Raw genomic sequence first — 18,306 nt, 5'->3', positions numbered from 1 at the left:
GATGAGTCAGCACGCTCGTTGCTCGAAACACAAGCGCGCACAAGGCAGCACAAGGGTGCACAAATGAAACATAGAGCCATATCAAGACTAGCGTCAGTTTTATGCAACATCTATTCACTAGATTGTAAACAAATGAACCTGTAGCACAAATCATAGCTCCACCGACCTTGCTTCCTGGAATAGACAAAACCTACGCGTCTGCGGTTGATAAAAGACGGCATTGCCTCCTCAAGCTTCAACCGTTTTTTTCGCTCCTGGACACCCGCTCCAAACCATTTAGTGATACTGGTTATGCTTTGTTTATGATACACAGTCTCCATTATCCTCTTTTCTTACTACACGGGACGATATCCTTACATCTTGAATACACCCACCGCGTCTTGAGTCGCGAAGCTCCCCCCTCACATTATGGATACACATGCGCCGCGACATGGTGGCTTCCGGGCCCTTGGTATCGAGAGGTATTTCTGCACGCAATTAACTCCCGAGGACTTGGAGCTAACAGTATTTAGACTATCTTATAGCGTGCCCGATTCATTCTTCCCGTTGGAGGACGCGCCTGCGCCTTCGACCAGAACAAACAGCTCGACATGTCCAGCTCAGTACGTTCGCCCTCGCAGCTAGCTCTCACACTATACTAATGGATGATGAAGAACATGGTCGAACCACTTCGAGGGCCCTCGGGACCGAACACAGCTGCGCGCCTGGTCACGCGTTGAGTGGCCATCCAACGTGGCGCGCAACTTCTCCGGCCTCATCATGAAGCGCGTCGGCTTTCCGACTCCCTGTGACACGACAGACATGTTGATACCCGTGCCTGCGACACCTGAAGAGCTTGACGCTCTCGCGGAGGATGGCATGCCGATGCGTCGCGTCGCCCGCCGGCTCAATGCGTACGAGCCGTCCAACGAAGAGTGGCGGATGGAGGGAAAGCCCTTGTCGAGCTTGGAGATGACTGGACTCAAGATGATGGCGCAGGCTGATGTCGTGTATTGCCTAAGGACCTACCCGACGTCCACGACGCGAGCCGAAACACGACAGCGCCGAGCCGGGCACTACGTTCAGACCGTACCTCTGAAGCGACGAGTGGGGGCGACGCCATGTGCCGGTAACAAGCTACGCACATATACAGAGATCTTGAAGCTGCCAAAGATGCCGCTTCAATTTCGCGTGCCCGCGCGCCAATTCAGCGTGTTGCCGAGCCCGAAGGCTACCAGTCCCACGCTCTCGCCTATTGCGCTCTTCACCCCGAACCAGGAGCCCGTCACCCCCGCTGCTGTCATGGAGCCGCCTCGCTGCATGTCTGATGCCAAGTCGCCGACAAAGAGAAGCCCGCGACACAAGAGCCCGCCCATCAAGAACGAGGGGCCACCCATTAGCGAGCCCGCCGTCAAGCTGCTGCCTGCGACCACGCCGAGGATTGAGCCGTCACCCATCAAGCCTGCGTCGCCTCCCCCCGCAACCCCGTTGGGTGGATCTCGGCGCTTGCGTGGCATACTCAAGACTCCGTCAACATTCCCCAAGGCCATGTCTATCGGTACCGCGTTTGCGGGCATGCAGCGCTATTCCGGTATTCGACGTGGCGGCGCAGCGACAGTGGGATTCTCGCCTACCAAGCTCTTTGGCACGCCTTGCCCGGCGCATCATAGAATTCAGTTTGCGAGACAGCCATCGCCAGCGAAGCGCAGTGTCATGGAGACACCGTCTCGACCTGTTGCTAGCAAGCCAATGTCGCCTCGCATTTTTGACAGCATCTCGCATACCGTCGCTGCCGTGCCAAGCCCCATCGCTTTCGTCTCGACCGTATTCCCAGACAGCCCCGCCAGGAAGCCGGTTGTCTTGCCCTCTTCTACGCCGCAAAAGCCGACCAACTTCGACTTTGGCACTGCATCACCTGGCTTTAACTCAGTCACGTGGTTGAATGATGCCGAAGCGATGCCACGTCCGCTGGCAAGCTTGAAGAAGGGCTCTCGAAGGCAAAGCGAGCCTCTTATCCGTGGCTGCCTGAAGACACAGAATCGCAGACAGACAATGTCGCCGCGAAAGCTTGTGTTTCAGGCCGACGAGATATTTGCTCCGTCGGGCGGCCAGTCACGGAATCGCAGACAAACACTGCCGCCGCCAAAGCTCATGCCCCAGGGCGGGCAGACTTTCACTCAATCGGGCGGCCTGTTCTCGCCAGTCAAGAGGACTGGTCAGACCATGGCAGCTTCGTTTGGAGTGATGAAGCCTGCATCACCTGGATGGTCGAAACTGCGCAACTCCCGCCGAAGCTTGGACAGAAATACCTCGCGACGAGCCTCGAATGAGGTTCTGAGTATTGACATGCGCCAAAACTCGGATATTTTTGGGTCCAAGCCTGTCTCGCTCAGCATGTCGCCCATTTTGGGCGCATCACTCGCGAGCATTGTCGAAAGCGGCCGCGAAATGGAAGGCTCTGAAGAGCCTGCCGATCTTCAACTGTTCTCGCCCTCTGTTGAGATTGAGTCTCGCAGAGAAGCAGAGAAGACCCCGCGAGTTGAAGCCCCGGCAGTTCTCGAACAAGTAGCCGTCCAGGATACCCCAGTGTCACCTATCGTGGACAGTCCGACGGGCGGATTGGGCATCGTTGAAAGCCTGCCCTCAGTTGACTCGCCTCTGATTTCAATCGAAGAGCGCCAAGAGGTCGCCGATGCCGAGCCTAGTGCTATTGCACAAAGCCCGAGCCCGGTCACCTCTACTGCTGCTTCCAAGGAACAGAGGCTAAGCTCTAGCCCCACGCTGAACCTGTCGTTTACTCCGGTTAACAGCCGAAGTTCAAACGCAGGGGACGCAAGTGTGCAGCTAGAGGAGTTGATTCCAGAAAGCCCTCTGACAGTCACAACAGAGATTGTGGAAACTGTCACTGCCCAATCCCACGATTACGACAGCCCTGGACGCGACTACATGAGGGAGTTTATTAGACGCTCACGACCAAAGCGTCCTTCCACTACAGAGTCTGGGTCCCCAATCGGCCTTTCGGTCAAGCGCCAGCCGCTGGGTCCTAAGAGCCCCAACACCGAAAGCCCGAGTAAGAACAAGCGCAAGCTCGAGAAAGAGCCCGACGAGCACGAGTCGCCTCTTAAGAGAACCTCGAACGCGTCACCCAAGAAGATTCGACGCTATGGCAAGAATTTCATCAAGGGTCCGACGGCGAACGAGGAGAAAGAGGAGCAGACTGAGACATTGGATGTCCCAGCTGCGACGGACTCTGCAGCAAACGTTCATGGAGGGGACGAGACTGGGTCGGACAACCTATCTCGGAGGTCCTCGCGACTGCGAAGCCAGACACGCCTGCCATCGGCCAAGTCTGCCATCCCCACTCCTATCAAGATTGGGTTGAACAACGGGCCTACGCTGAATGCGGCGGTTCGCAGCGTGCAGCAGGACCTGACGAACCAGACGCGCATGAACACGCGCAAGAACAGGGGCAATGCCGAGTACCCTGCCCAGGTGCTGGCTAAGAAGTTGGACGGGATGCAAGCGGAGCTCGACTTTATCGAGCGCGAATCCTCGGCCGAGCCGGAAGCACGCAAATGCGTCAACTGGAGCAACCCTTTGGCCATGTACCAAGAGGTCGCCCAGCAGAAGGAAGAGGGCAAGCCAAAAAAGGCCAAGTCCTCGACGGCCAAAACGGTGCAGATGAGCGGCATCGCCAAGCCGGTGACGCGCGCCAAGACGACGGCGGACAAGGAGCGTACTGCGCGCCTCGCCGAGCACTTTGGCATGGTGTCCAATGGCACGCCGGCGAAGCCCCAGCGGTCGACACGATCACGCATGAGAATTTAAATGCGTGAATTAATGAAAGAAGCATATCCCCTTGCCTAGAGGCAAGAAGCGGACGGCGTTGGGATAGTACAACATAGGCATGCACAAAGGAGTAAACGAAAGCGGTACATACTCATTTCAAATTTGCATCAGCGACTGGCGACATGGAGAGCCTTTTTTTTTCGGCTTGGATCATTTGCGGGATATTTCTCCCAGAGGAGTCGGGGTTTATTTTTTCTTCTCCTTTTTCTGTTATTCGTATGGTGGAAAATTTCTTTTCTTGCCTGGCATTTTCATGGGGAGTTTTGTTTCATGTATGACATATAGAGGGACTGGAAAGGAAAGGACGACGGAAACAAGTCGAGACTGATAGTTTAGCGGATATGGCTTCGTTGGAGCATAATTATTACCTTTTTTGATTCTCTCAAAGCCAAGTCGTTCAATGTGACCAGAATCCGGGCACAGACTGAGGACGGTGGTGGTGACACCAATTACACAACTGAGCGTTTGGCGCTGGCACTGACAAGTTGGATGCCTGGGTGACGTATCTGCATTACGACGCATGAGCTTTTTGTCTTTGACGACTCGACCCCGAGATTGGTGTCTTTGCTCATTATCCGGGTAGCACAACGCGATGCGCCGATGCAGGACGCTGGCTGGAAGGCCATTAAAGCAAGCGGCAGGCCGTCCGCCCTCTCTGATGACGGGTTGATGCACCCCCAGGGCGCTTATGGCCCGGATCCCCAGGTAAGTATAGTATATATAGCTGGGACAGGATGTGATTGCTGGTAGAAGAAGAAGCCCTTGAAACTGCACGCAACTAACTACTCACAATCTTTAAAGCTCAACCAACAACACATTCACCACGACCAGAGACAGCATGGATGTCAGCTTGTACAGCACCACATTGGAGGGTGATCCTGCCCTTTATGTCCACTACAGGGACGCACTCTCAAGAGATGGATTTTACGGCAAGGTTTATCGCATCTTAAAGACGGACGAGGGTGTCCTGTCAGTCAAGATCACAGCGATTTGCGGTGTTCATGCTTGGGGTTCCGGGGAATACGACGACCCGCAAGACTTTTTATTCAAGAGCTGCGACGAGGAAGAGCTCCCGGCCTTCTACCAGACAAAAGACCCAGTGTGCATGCTCTCGTCCGATTTTACCGGAGGGGAAAGTTACACGGATGGCGGCCGGCTGGAGGAGATTTTCAAAGAGCAGATCGAGGGCGATAAGACGCCAGAGGAGGTGGTGGAAAATGTGATCAGCAAGGCCAAGATCGAGAAGAGGCCGACGACAGCCAAGAGCGAAGGTGCCAACAGAGAGATGCAGAGTGCGTGCAGGGATGCTGAGAGCGAGACTAGGCCAGCAGAGGAGGTGAGGGAACCTGTGAATAAATACGACAATGTAGTGTTCACGGAAGAGATGTTGATGAGAGCCGAGAGCACAGATGCCAACAGGGAGAGTTCGCCCGGGTGTTGCAGTCAGTGCTGTTGCATGTAAAGTACCGTCATACGCAGATCGGGCAGAAAAAGGGATAACAGAGTCAGAATTCGGACTCGTCGAAGAAAGAGCTCGTGCCACCACCGATAACAGCAACAACCTGCTCTCGTGATGTGTCTCTCTCTTGTTGCATACTTTACTCTACTCTCTTTGGCGGTGGTGCGGACTGTTTGGTAAGACGTCTTGGTGGAGAGAGTTGGGTGGCGTGTCAGCGCCTGGATGATAATGTTGATAAGCTTTGTTAATTCAGGGAAGCCTCCTAGCTTGAACTGTATCTAGAAACCGGGACTAAATCGATTAAACATTCGTGTTTTACAATTGAGAATGAAGCGCGTCACCAACCACGTAGCTTTGCAATGCTGCCGCAACTACTGTCAAGTTCAATGAACAAGGGGCTGACATGTCGTACTTTTAATGTGCCTTTGTTTTCTACATTCTTTGACCCCGAGGCTCCCGAGAAGGGTGCTGGGTTAGGTTGGCATGGCTAACGTAGCAACTGCACCGCGATTCGCCGAAAAAGGATGCTTGCTGCGATGCGTCACGACGAACTGGTGCAACTATCTGTTCGGTATCATGCCATGATCAATAAAGACGTGGCAAGAGGTATGTGAGCTATCGTAGTACACAGCGGTAGGGTGTAAGAGTTCATGCGGACCAAGGGAACTAAGCCGCAGTGAAAGCTGTACGCTGCTCTTCTTGGGGTATATATATCTGGACGTCGGCGTGACTTTGGAAGCGGTCTTGACAGGCCAACTTCAACTCATCTCCATTTACAATGAGCAAACACAACAACGATTGTCCATTCCTACATTGCAACATGGCCGAGAACATACTCTACAACGTGTGGTGGCGCGTGACAGACATGGGCAACTACACTATTCAACTTCAGCCCGTGCAGCCAAGCAAGGAACGGTCGGGCAAGCTTTTACAATTGATCGAACACCCGACGAGGTGGGTTTGTTACAAGGGGTATGACTCGACCAAAATGCCCGAATTTATGGGAAAAGGGGTTTCCCGCGGCTACATGCGCGCGTTCGGGGCGGACAAATCCAACAATGTCGAAAAATTGTGGATGTGCTGCTGGAAAAATGATCGTCTCAGAGGACGCGCCTGGGTGGACAGGGTTCTCAGGGATCTTGGGACAGAATTGATGGATGATGGCTTACATGCAGTCGTGTAGGTGCAGTGAGCGGCCGCAGTCACCTTCGTTGACGGCCTTTGCTGCTTCATTTGCGTTGGAGGCAGAGTTGTTTTGTTCTATTATACGCTCTCCCGAGGTCTCTTAGTTGCTTCTGTGAGGAACCTTTCGTGGACAGCCAGACCGGGAGTCTTGTTTTCTATCACTCTTCAGTCTTCTGTCGAACGAGCAAGCTTGCGAGGCGCCGACACAGACAACCCAATAGACACACTTTTGTACAGAGTATGGAAGAAGTCTCTGGCGCCATCCTAGATAGCCTCAATCAAGCTTTTCCAAACTCAGAATTCCCAGCCGAGACCACCCGTGCCCAGGAATTTCCGACGCATTCATGTTGCACGGGAAGCCGTTTCGATGTATTAAAATGTGCATAGTTCCACCAGTTTGTCGTGACGCACTGACATGAAAGAATTAGCCACCAAGCTTGCAATACATGTCCAAGAAAAAATGGCCTTGGCCGCTGGTCTTGAGACTCTTTGCTACCGCCCGTTGACCTTTGCGTGTTTCGGCTGTGGTCTGTCTGTATTACTGTGCCACCACGGTGGATTGTAAGGCTACGAAAAAACAATGAAGCCGGACACAAAAATGAACACAAAAGCAGTGAAATTGAGGAAAGAAAAAAGGTTATAAGTACGCCAGCCGCTACGAGTAAAAGCTGTAGATGTGAGTCAAGAACTTGCCACCCTGCAGCAAGCACCAATACGAAGCCACACCAAATCCTTGCCCGCCATGGCTGCAGTATACAAGTTCGAGAATCACTCGCATTGCCCCGTATTCAAAATCATCAAGTCTGGCGCCAGACGAAGCGACAATGAAACACTAGAGTACTGGATCGATACCTCTGCACAGCTGGCGAACAGCTGCGCGGGTCTGCTAGTTACCGTGACGCCGCGAGGGGCGAAGCCTCCAGAGTGCAAGGTGCAAGCGGCACATACAGCCCTCAAAGCGACAAAACGCAAGCTCTTGGGAGATATACGGGAGTCGTGCGCGACCCAGGAGAATGCGGAGCGCTACGTGTCGGCCAAGCTCAAAACCAGCGACCCCAAGCAAGCGCTCGGCCACATTGTTGGGAGGATCATAGCAGATCTGTATATGGAGGGGGTTTTTGGTATTGCAACCCAGGATCGGAGGGAAGCAGACGAGGAGAAAGAGGAGCGGAGAAAGACAAGGGAGGAGAGGAAGAGGGAGGAAAGCAAAGCCAAGGAGAGACAGGAAAAGAGAAAAAGGAGAGACGAAGGAGAAGAGGGAGGCAAAGAAGAAGGGAATAAGAGAAAGGCGATAAGCTGTAACTATTCTGGTGCTTGTGATGCGGATTTACAGGTATAGAGGTAGTATCTTTCATCACACAGAAAGAATAGCTTCGCATGCCGCTTACACACTAAAAGCTACACTCTGACAGAAAGTCCAAAACAAATCGAAACATGTGTAGCTCTAACGCGCTCCAACATACGGGTTGGGTTGTGATACTCTGTGTCACAAACAGGACACAGAGCGCGACAAAAGGTTGTGCCAAAATGACCCTGTAGCACATGAACTCGGAAAAGGATAAGAAGGAAAATCTCGCAGTTCCTGGATTTTTTATTCTCTTCATAGTATGCCTACTCGCCCAAAAAAACTATAAGAAGCCATGGATGACACGGAACAACTCGAGTACCCAATGTACCAGGCACTGTGGCGCACCCAGCACAACGGCGAGGACGCCCTCGCCTTTGAATGGCCGGCCGCGCCCATCGTGCTCTTCCTGTACCGCTGCGGTGAGGTCAGCGAGGTGCAGGAGCTGTGCGTGCCGGCGACGCCGCCGGAGCACACCACCGAGGTCGGCTGGTTCTTCACCGCGAGCCGCGAGCAGGTCCGGCACATTTGCGCGAGCGCCGCTTTGGCGCCGCCGGCGGGCGGTGCCGAGACCGCCGACGACTGGATACGGGCCGCGAGCGGGCTGCTTCTGGAGAGGAACATTGTCTTTTGGAAGGGCGACACCAAGGCGGACCTCGTCGCGTTTGGGGCCCTCGACGAGCAGCCGGGCAGCAGCAGCAGCAGTGAGCCAGACGACGGGGGCGGCGAGTCGGCAAACAGTGAGCACGACGAGTTTGCAGAGGTTGAGGAACCGGAAATCGAAGACGCGGCAGTCAGTGAAGGGGATGAAGGCGAGCCCGTTGTGAGTGAGAATGAAGCCAGCGAGCTGCCGCCGACCATCAGTGAGCCCGAAATCATGGAGCCTGAAGTCAACGACCCTGAAATCTACGAGCCTGAAATCTACGAGCCTGAAATTGACGAGCCTGAAATCGACGAGCCCGAAATCGACGAGTACGAAATCAGCGAGTACGAAATTAGCGAGTCCGCCCCGGCGAGCCAGACGGAAGAGAACAAGGACGAGATCAGCTACGACTCGGGCATAGACTCGGGCTTGGACGACATGGAAATCGACTGGTTTGACACTAGCTATACAGAACCACAGGTGGACTGAATACTTGGTGTTTTGGCTCTGCTGTTCTCAAAGCACGAGGAGTGCCCAGGTGTGCCCCCAGGCGATGCGTCCGAAGGAGTAAAACTACGAGCAGAGGACGATGCCTGCGTTGCCTCGCGCCAAGTAGCGACGAAACGAGAAACAAGAACAATGAACAAGGTATGTTGTATGCAAAGGCAAGTATGCTGAGTGAAGGGAAAGACGACGGATCCCCCTGCGAAGGAACGCGCTTTTTGCTCGAATAAGCCAATAACCTTGAACCTGGCGAGCTGCATGTGCTGGAATACGCAAGGGAAATATGACAAATCGGAGGATGATTGGCAAAAGTTGTTTTATTGCCAACCGGGTCAAAACTACACTGGTACGATGAAAGATGTACTTATAGGTAGCTAATATTCCAACAATTCCATCTTTTTACCCCGAGACTCTGCTCATTTGCCAGCCTATACCACTATCTGCCAGGCTTTGTCCCTCGCCGATCCGTCTCTTCCATCCCGCAGTATCTTCCCTTTTCCTCCTCCATCTCATGACGGGTTCCTAACTACTACACCTTGTCTCTTGTCAGCTGATGATATTTGAATGAGCCGGCACCTACTCTTCGCCATGGGCCAGCCGACGCCAAATCTGCAGCGCCTCGCTATTGACGAGCCGCTTTGCCGCGAGCGCGTCCAGGATGGCGGCCACCCACTCTCTGGGGCCGGCCGCGTCCCCCTCGGGCGGCTGCACGGAGATGCACAGGTCGTGGGCCGGCCGGACCGCCTCGCCAAACAGCACGGCCACGGCGGTGTAGCCGGGCGGGACTCGGGCGCACGGCTGGACGGCGAACAGGAACTCGTTCTTGGGCTGCGCCCTGCGGTACCGGTGCATCACCAGCTGCTCGTTGGGGAATTCCAGGATCAGGCGGGCTTCGCTCATGGGCGAGTCGTTGCAGAGCAGGCACCACAGTTCGAAAACGGCCTGCATTTTTTTGTAGTTATCTTGTGGTTTTGTTTTTGCTATGAAACAGAAGCAAAACGCCAACAAAAGCTACGGCTGACTTCATGCCCCTTTTCTGGCTTTATATAAGTCTGCAAATGCCAGCGTGATGCACATCTCGTAGCAGTGACTGGCCTTGGCGATGCTTCTGAATCGTGAGCATCTCCGTCGTCTTTTGACCTTCTACCGCGCAAGACCTGGGCAGGGCAGGATATAGTGCGGCCCTGACTACGGTATGTTGCTGCCTGCGACACACGTGGCTTTCCTTGGGCGTATGATCAGGGGATATTGTGTGTGCCTTGAGTGCCATGATGCATGCCGCAGGGTGCATATACTACTGAAAAAGAGAAACTGTGCAACCACACCCCAGCCTGGTGGCTTACCCGTGAGAAACATGGGGATGAAGGCGGTCGGATATTTGGAGACACAAGGTTGAGAAGGACAAAGGTGTGCGCCGCACCGAGGCAATGCTTGCTAGAACTGTCGGATGAGGCTTTCATCCGGCACGCCGTTTCCTTGGCAGACCCCATGCCGAAATATATTAATATTATGCATCTGAGGGATATATTTATAGCAAAGGACTATATCGTTAAAAAAACGAGTCATCATGGTTGAGGAGTTCTATTGGTCATGCGATACCCGGGACAGTGGACCGTGTTACCCTCGAAGAGTTATTATTCACATGGCCAATTTGCGCAAGGCCCAGCTCCTGGCTCGAGAGCGTCTCACTTTTCAGTCTGCCATGCCCAAGTCTCACCCAAACTAGGCAACAAGATTGTGAATGTCTGTATCGTGCAGATATGACGTCGGAACTCTGCACTGTGCGTCGTGCTTCGAGTTACATCTGCACGAACAAGGCACCCAATGAGCGAACCAGGAGCGCACGTATATCGACGGGGACATGAATCAGTGGCGGGCACGGTTTCATGGACACTCTGCTGGCAATTCTGGCAACCTGGGTCGATTACCAACATGGTGTGCGGGCGTGGCTTGACGGCACGACGGAATTGATAAACAATGCCCTGGCCAAAGGAGACCCAAAAATATACCAGACGGCAGAAAAGAGAGCGATTCAGAGAACGATGATTTTTGGACTAGAAAACGATATCCCGAGAGTAATTTGAAATAACTAGACCAGTGCGAATAGACGCTGCTGTTCCGGCCACCACAGCAGCTTCTCTTTGCGCAGTTTCTCAATCTTGTCCAGCGCCAAGACCTCAAAGAACTGGCACTGCCACTCGTCGCGATATTTCCGCGTCAGTTCCTCCTCGACCTCGTCCTCTGATCTCCCGTCGCGCGCCTTCAGGGCGGCCTGGACGCGGGCGCGGAGCCACTTGCGCCACTCGTCGTCGTGCTTGTCCATGTCCTCGGGCAAGAGCTCGACGATGCGGCGCAGCGCCGACGTTGGGTTCTCGACCTGCGCGGCGTCGACGAAGCCTTCGAGCGCCATTTCGCCGCCCTGTCCCGTCGCGGGGTCGCTCTTCTCCCGCAGGAGCGGGTTGGGGGCGCGGGCGTCCCACGCGGCGTACGCGATGCCGCAAAAGTTCCAGCGCTGCATCTCGGCCAGCCGCGCTTTGCTGCCCCGGCAGAAGACGAAGAAGATGCGGCCCTGCATGTCATCGGGGTTGAAGATGGCGCCGCGATAGCGCCGCATGTACAGCTTGTACGGTGCAGAGGGGGCCGCGGCCGAGGAAGCCATCGGGAGCCCCGGGACTCTTTGTTTGGGGTTTGGGCGGGTTCGCGGCCGTTGGCAGGTCGGGGACATGGCATCACTCTTTACAAAGGAGGATGGGAAAGTCGGGGTTTTGAGTCTTGTCCGTGTACCAACATCTGTCACAAGCAATCTGGCCTGTGGTAGGCGCCGTGTACCACGTCTGCGCCCGTTGGCCTGTACTTCGTCAGTCGCCTCACCTCAGCTGCAACAAGACCCGAAAGCAGCAGCGACCAAGTGGCAATAAACCGGCTTCTCCCTTTTTCGGATACTCATTGTGTTACTCCCTGGTACTTTCCGAGGCTACACTGTCTCGCCTTCGTTGAGCATTGCATCGTCATGTATTGTTGGGTACCGACCATATCAGAGACATTATTAGTACAGGTCACTATGCGTATTGCAGGGATAAGAAAGAGAGGACAATATGCAGGAAACGTGTCGCAGGGATAAGAAAGATGGGAAATCAGGCACCGTTGTTCTTGCTGCTTCTGATAATGTCAAATATGTATGAAAGGATTTGAAAAAGCCTCCATCCATGGCCAACAAGGTGTGTGCCTACAGAAAGTGGGTCCGGCCCGAGCTCCCAACCAATCCCGCGGTCTCAATTCCTAGGTTGCTCGTGCAGGCTTCAACAATACTATACGGAATCAGGTACTGTTGTTCCTATTCTTGTCTCCTAATTGAGTTGAGGTGTGTGTGGAAGCCTACATCGCCACATCGTACAAGATTGTGTGCCTGCAGGAACTGGACCCATCAGAGGTCTCAGTTGCTGGTCTGCCTGCGTAAGCTTCAACAGTGACAATCACCGAGCACTACGTCGGACACAGTCTGTAAACATTGTATTGTGTTGTCGTCGGATCGAGATGCCTGGTCATGCCTAGTAAGTGAGTATATAAGAGCGCCGCCGAGCCAAGATGCTCTTGATTTTTCCAGCAATCGCAACCATACTCGCAACAACCCAGCAATCGCCACCAGACTCGCAACCATTCTCGCAACAACTTAACCGAGCAAGAAATTCTACACACTTCTCCAAGATCAATATCAACATGCATCACTTTCCCGAGTACCGCAAGTGCTCTAACATGATCGTGGATTCCCGCAAGAAAAGTGCATCTATCGCTTTGGAAGGTTCAGACGACGGCAGTGTCCACGACAAGGTCTATCATCTACAAGAGAACGGCGCTCTTGAGAATAACGACATGGAGCTGAAGTTTAAACTGGACAATGACATTGGACCGGATGCTCAGTTTTGGACTGATGACCGAGTCAAGATTCAGAAGATGGTCGAGACGATTCCTTGCCCCCAAGACGGCGATCCGCACCTCTGGTGCGCCAAAATCATGTATGCCCTGATCAAGAACAAACTAATCGACACGAAGCTTCTGAATACGTCCAAGCAAGCACCAGACCTTTGGTACGGACATCTTATTCGGCTCATGCACCCCCAAACGGAGACTAGCTAGATGTTGCCTTCGGCTAACGGTGGGCAGAAGAGATATGCGCATCACAGTGGACAGATCGTCGAGATAACTAGGCACTCCAATCACATTGCACTTTTCGTCTCGTATTCCGTGCTCGTGATTTTCCCAGGACTGAAGAAAGCTTTTACCTTGCACTCGACACTCCGATAGGGGCAAGTTGGATGATTTCCAGATACTTGCAGACCTCGTCGGCATCATGTTTACTGCGCGCAGTCTGGCAACATGTGCGCCGAGGGTGATGCCCGAAAATATGAATCCAGGCATCAAGAAAGACCGCTTTGAGAGACGGTGAATCAGACAAGTACACGCGTCGTGTCCTGCGTAGCACAAGCGGCGCGTACCTGCCCTCCCATGACTGGGCTTAGCGAACGACTTGTGTCGACGCAGTGACGCGGTGCAACAGCCACAGCTCAACCATGTTTATGCCCGCAAAGCCCAAGCGAGTGCAAAACTGAAGGCAACGACCACGATACGACGACCATGACGACTCGCTTCCCAATCATTTAACCAAGCTTGTCTCCCCCCAACGAACGACCGCCCCCCCACGACCGATAAACCACACCGACCAACCCACCAAGCACGTCGACAAAAAAAAAAAAAAAACCCCTTTCAAACCAAAACCATGACAGAGTGTCCCGTCTACCAAATCATCCTCTTACGCGTCAGCGTCGCCATCTTTGTCGAGTACGAGCCCGACGGCGGCGGCGCCCTCTTTTCCTTGACGGGCCCGGCGGGGACGAAGCCGCGGTGCGAAGCCGAGGAGCTCCGCGCGAGCCCGTTTCGGTTCCCGCAGTTTGCGGGCAGCCGGCTGCTCGGCGTCATGCAGAGACACAGGGTCGACGAGGCCTGGCAGCTGTCCCAGGCGTACGTGGACGGGGCGGACCCGCGCCGCTACGCCGAGGTGACGGACTGGTGTGTCGCCGTGGCGGAGATGCTCGCGCAACGCGACTTGGTCGTGGCCCGCGCGGCGTGGATGCTGCCGACGATTGCGGAGAATGAGAATCCCCAGACGGAGCAGGATCAGGGTAGCTAGGGGGAGGACTTTGTGTGTTGCGTTGTGTTTCTGGTGTGGTTGAGATTGCGCTGTCTTGGGAGCGAGCCTCGTTGCAAGTGGGCGTGGAAGAGGATACAAATACAGAAGCGGGAGCGAAGAAGGGATGATATTTTGGACGCAAATGATGAAAAGTGTCAAACGGCAGACATAGCTTGATAAAAAATGTCTACTAGCGCTTCATGAAAGAGCTCTTTCAGAATGCGTGTGCTATGACATCGGTGACGAGTGTATTTAAGCAAAGTCGCACCGCCCGCCACCCATACATACTAACAATCACCCACGCAATAGTCAGGGTCCACAACCACTCCTTCTAAAAACAATAACATCTATCAAAGCTACATGCCAGACATACCAACTATTCCTACTCTCGACCGAATGGCTGAACTACAGGTTCCCTCACGTTCTGACGTCGAAGCTCTCTGTAGAGTGGATGGATCGCAAGCCAACGGCTTCGAGTACAGCGACCAGATTTGGGTCAAGTACGGCATATATGTGAGGTTAACAGAAGCTGCGATGCAACAATACGTACATGAGCATGCCGATCCTCACATCGTCCGCGTTCCTCAAGTGTTTGATGCCTTTACAACAACTCAACCGAATGGTGCATCAGTGACATATATTGTCATGGAGAATGTGAAGGGCGATGATTGTGCAGCATACGGCAAATGGCATCCACAGATGGCGGAACAGGCAGTGAGTCAAATCGCAAATGCAGCCCGTCACATCTGGGAGATTCCTCTGCCGCCCAATGTTACAATCGGGCCCTTCGAACAGCAGAGACCTGTCGACAGGTTCTTCTCGGATTGTGGGTCAGATCGCAGCTTCCGGGATGTCATGGAGCTGCAAGATTGGGTAAACGCTAAGCTGGAGGAGGGAGGCCATCCTGATCGCGTTGAACTGCAAGGAGAGCGACTTTCCATATGCCATTGCGACCTTAGCCAGTTCAATATCAAGATGGGGGAGCCAATAGCTATTCTGGACTGGGGCTTCGCTGGCATCTATCCTCGCGCGTTTGAAGAGTTCGCCTTGGTTCACCAGTTTAACCTTCGAGGCCAGAAATTTGCGAAAGCGCTGCACAGACAACTTTTTGGACCAAAGCTGTCCAAACATATGCGGGCATTGGCTCTCGCAGCAAGATTTCATGCGTTCGGCTGTTAGTGGGTTTGGCAACCTCGTCTCTACATAGATATGTAACAGAATTGATGTTATTCATTTTCTTATTCGACACGAACATGGAGAATCAGCAAGTATCAGCAAGCGTTGCGTCGACTCCCACTCACAAAAACAAGAACTCAGGATCACGGCATAAACCTGCTAGACTGCGCTGCCCTGCGCTATCTGCTCTAGACTGTGCTAGGTTTAGAAGGGCTCTACCACCAGCTGGGAAAACTTCCAGGCTGGATGAAATGTTCATTTCGCCCGAGTCTTCACACGTGCCACACGGGGCACATTGCGACAAAGGGGAGACACCCCGCACTCCCCACGTCGCCAGACCGTGTTGAAAAGGCATTTTAGAGGTGCAACAATATCACAGCTCTCGGCACGACAACGTGAGCTCGGTACAAATTAGTGGTCTCTGATTTGGTATCCTCTCCATCCTTTCTCAAGAGGCCAGCTTCCAGTTGCCTGCTTGCGCAGGGTCACCAGATTCATATTCCGCCTGGAACCAAGCCGTGGTATCTGTCCCCTCGCGAAAAAGAAGCTGCCCGTATCGCATCTCCGCCTGGAACCTTTTTGGCCGCTGCCGTGGCATGCATGCCCTTTTTGTGATAGCCTCAAGCTGCAATCTACTCTGAATAGAAAGAACCCTTTGCTTCACCTGTAGCCCAACCGCCCCATTCTCACCTCCCTTCCGCTGGACCCTCCAGATCCCGTCGTGCCATCGCAACGTGCACCAAAAAGCCATGGCCGCCGTCGCGCACGCCTTTATGCGCACGCTTCGCCGCCGAGCCGCCGAGCCGCCGCCGTCCTCTCGTCCTGCCTCTCCGAACCCGCCTCTTCCCTCATCAGCCCGCCCCTCCGCCGACTCGTACGACCGGCCGCTCACCGTCGCCGTCGCCGCCATCGGCCTCATCGCCGCCTCCCACCACACGTGGCTCTTCTGCCAATCCCTCATCCGCACCCCGCGCACCGCGGCCTCGCCGCTGCACGCCCTCCGCACCGCCCTGCAGTCCCTCAAGCTCACCGCCCAGCTGTCCTACAAGTGGCTGCGCCGCGTCGAGTCCGTCTCTCGGCTGCCCTTTGCGGACCGCCCGCGGCTCGTCGACGTCGACGCCGTGCTCGTGCTGCTCGCCGAGGCGGCCGAGTCCGTGTCGGACGCCGGTGACTTGCTAGCTGCTGTGGTGGATGCGGCGGCGGCGGCGGCGGTGCCCGTGGCCGACGTGCTGCCCCTGTATACGCCGGCTGTGGTCGCGGCGAGTGAGCGCATCGGCCGCGTCGAGTACTTCCTCTCCAAACTCTTGACCATTCTCCAAATGTAACCCCTCCTTCCTTCCCCATGCACACACCATGGATAAAAGTTCCATGACTGACACCTCTTAAAAAATTCAGAAGCTCCGTCGCCGAGGCCACCAGCGCGCGCGCCACCATCGACGCCGCTCTCCCCCTCCTCCTCAGCGCCAACACGCCGCTTGCGCGGGCCCTCGCGGAGATGCCGGACCACCTGTGCGCTCTGGCCCTGGTGCCGGCCGCCCGTCTCGCCGCCGTGCGCGACCGCCCGCCCCCCAGCTACAGCGCGCCGGCGGGCCGCCCAGAAGCAGAAGCGCTGCCCGACTACAGCGCCGCCACGGCCTCGGACGCGCCGCACCCCGACGGCTCCATCACCATCCGGCCCGCCGGCTGGTGGTCCGTCTTCGCCTCGCTCACGCTCGCCGACATCTGCGTGCTCGCGCTCCTGCCGCTGCCGCTGTGCGCCGCCGACTTGCGCTATGCCGAGTGCTACACGGAGGCGTATGCAAGCCGCGTCGGGCCCTTGCTGGCCGACGTCATGGAGGGCCCGGCCAAGGCCAAGGCCGCGCAGCTGGCCGCCATATTCGGGTCGTTCCGCGAGGGCGGCCAAGGTGGTGTCACGGACGAGGAGAATTTTGCGCGCCGCGTCGGGCTGGAGATGGACAACAGGACGACGAGGGATGGACGCCCGAGGTTGCGGCCGCAGCCGAATCTGATCATTGGAGGACCGTAGTTGTCTGTCTGCGCGGACGAGTGTACTTTTACAGCAGCGCGATGGACTGGGCTTTGCATTTTCATCTTCCTCGCCGTTACCGAGTCTCTCAGCCAGATCGATGACATTGCCAAGTCCGATCATCAGCTGTCACAATAGGCCAGAAAAGGGCGCTTCTACTGCACTTGGTGCTATAATAATGCAGATAATAACAATAAATTTCTATTAATGTAACCCGTTTCTCGGTGTGAACACGCAACCTCCCCTGTACAGCACCAAGCCAATCTTACAGGCCCAATGTTTCCTCATGTTCGTTTTCTATGCATTAATGCAGTTTCTATAGTAAGAAGATCTCGCTGATCTGTAAATGGGAATGTATTATAAAGTGAAAAGGTATGCGGCTGACGAGCAGCTGTATGTAGATGAGACGATATTAAAAGGGAGTGATGGATTGGTCGTCTTGCGCAGCTTAATATTTGAGCTTGACTGGCGCGCTCTGCTTCTGGAGCCACGACTTGAGCACATATGTGCTCAGTCTGACGCCTGCACCGCAGTACTCCGTCTTGTTGCCGGGGCACAGGAATTTGCAGTCCGAGCCAGTGACATTCTTGCCAGGCTGGTCAGCAGACTGACCTCCGTCCAGCCGCAGCGTTGTGCCGCACCAGCATTCTTGTCCATACTCAACACCAGCAAAGTTGTAGCCGGCCTGAGCCGCGTCGCACTTTTGCAGACACTTTCCGATAGTCATGTCAGTAGCGTTGTTGTATATTTGCGTAGTCAGGAGACGGCCCTTGTTAGGCTCAGAGAAGCAGCCATAGTAGGTGTAGTTGACGTTTCCTTGGCTAATGACAGGGCCAGTCGGCGTGGGCGTTGCAGAAGTGGTGGTGCTGGAGCTGGTCTTTGAAGTAGTGGTAGTAGTAGAAGTGGTAGACGGTCTTGATGTCGCACTAGAGCTAGAAGTGGTCGAGCTGGACGT

The 18,306-nt window shown here is 54.7% G+C and overlaps 7 protein-coding genes across 7 annotated transcripts; 5 read left to right on the top strand and 2 right to left on the bottom strand.

Moving 5' to 3' along the window:
• Positions 1 to 408: 408 nt before the first annotated feature.
• On the top strand, positions 409 to 3,807 carry CCM_08616 (uncharacterized protein; the record flags this gene model as incomplete). Its single annotated transcript, XM_006673753.1, has 3 exons — positions 409 to 461; positions 513 to 602; positions 654 to 3,807. 3 exons carry the CDS (start codon positions 409 to 411, stop codon positions 3,805 to 3,807), a joined length of 3,297 nt encoding a protein of 1,098 aa, XP_006673816.1.
• Positions 3,808 to 4,666: 859 nt separating this feature from the next.
• On the top strand, positions 4,667 to 5,402 carry CCM_08615 (uncharacterized protein; the record flags this gene model as incomplete). Its single annotated transcript, XM_006673752.1, has 2 exons — positions 4,667 to 5,270; positions 5,308 to 5,402. 2 exons carry the CDS (start codon positions 4,667 to 4,669, stop codon positions 5,400 to 5,402), a joined length of 699 nt encoding a protein of 232 aa, XP_006673815.1.
• Positions 5,403 to 5,868: 466 nt separating this feature from the next.
• CCM_08614 (uncharacterized protein) lies at positions 5,869 to 6,470 on the top strand (the record flags this gene model as incomplete). The annotated part of the gene is made up of 3 exons (XM_006673751.1): positions 5,869 to 5,893; positions 5,965 to 5,972; positions 6,039 to 6,470. The coding sequence occupies 3 exons, from the start codon at positions 5,869 to 5,871 to the stop codon at positions 6,468 to 6,470; spliced, it is 465 nt and encodes a 154-aa protein (XP_006673814.1).
• Positions 6,471 to 9,540: 3,070 nt separating this feature from the next.
• On the bottom strand, positions 9,541 to 9,912 carry CCM_08613 (uncharacterized protein; the record flags this gene model as incomplete). Its single annotated transcript, XM_006673750.1, has 1 exon — positions 9,541 to 9,912. The coding sequence occupies one exon, from the start codon at positions 9,910 to 9,912 to the stop codon at positions 9,541 to 9,543; it is 372 nt and encodes a 123-aa protein (XP_006673813.1).
• A 1,141-nt stretch (positions 9,913 to 11,053) lies between these two features.
• CCM_08612 (uncharacterized protein) lies at positions 11,054 to 11,689 on the bottom strand (the record flags this gene model as incomplete). The annotated part of the gene is made up of 1 exon (XM_006673749.1): positions 11,054 to 11,689. The coding sequence occupies one exon, from the start codon at positions 11,687 to 11,689 to the stop codon at positions 11,054 to 11,056; it is 636 nt and encodes a 211-aa protein (XP_006673812.1).
• An 860-nt stretch (positions 11,690 to 12,549) lies between these two features.
• CCM_08611 (uncharacterized protein) lies at positions 12,550 to 13,098 on the top strand (the record flags this gene model as incomplete). The annotated part of the gene is made up of 1 exon (XM_006673748.1): positions 12,550 to 13,098. The coding sequence occupies one exon, from the start codon at positions 12,550 to 12,552 to the stop codon at positions 13,096 to 13,098; it is 549 nt and encodes a 182-aa protein (XP_006673811.1).
• A 640-nt stretch (positions 13,099 to 13,738) lies between these two features.
• Positions 13,739 to 14,149, top strand: CCM_08610 (uncharacterized protein; the record flags this gene model as incomplete). Its single annotated transcript, XM_006673747.1, has 1 exon — positions 13,739 to 14,149. The coding sequence occupies one exon, from the start codon at positions 13,739 to 13,741 to the stop codon at positions 14,147 to 14,149; it is 411 nt and encodes a 136-aa protein (XP_006673810.1).
• Between the last annotated feature and the right edge of the window lie 4,157 nt (positions 14,150 to 18,306).

Source organism: Cordyceps militaris (genome assembly GCF_000225605.1).
Source record: "Cordyceps militaris CM01 unplaced genomic scaffold CCM_S00007, whole genome shotgun sequence".
In the NCBI taxonomy this organism is placed as follows: domain Eukaryota; kingdom Fungi; phylum Ascomycota; class Sordariomycetes; order Hypocreales; family Cordycipitaceae; genus Cordyceps; species Cordyceps militaris.
This window is presented reverse-complemented; position numbering and strand designations above follow the sequence as displayed.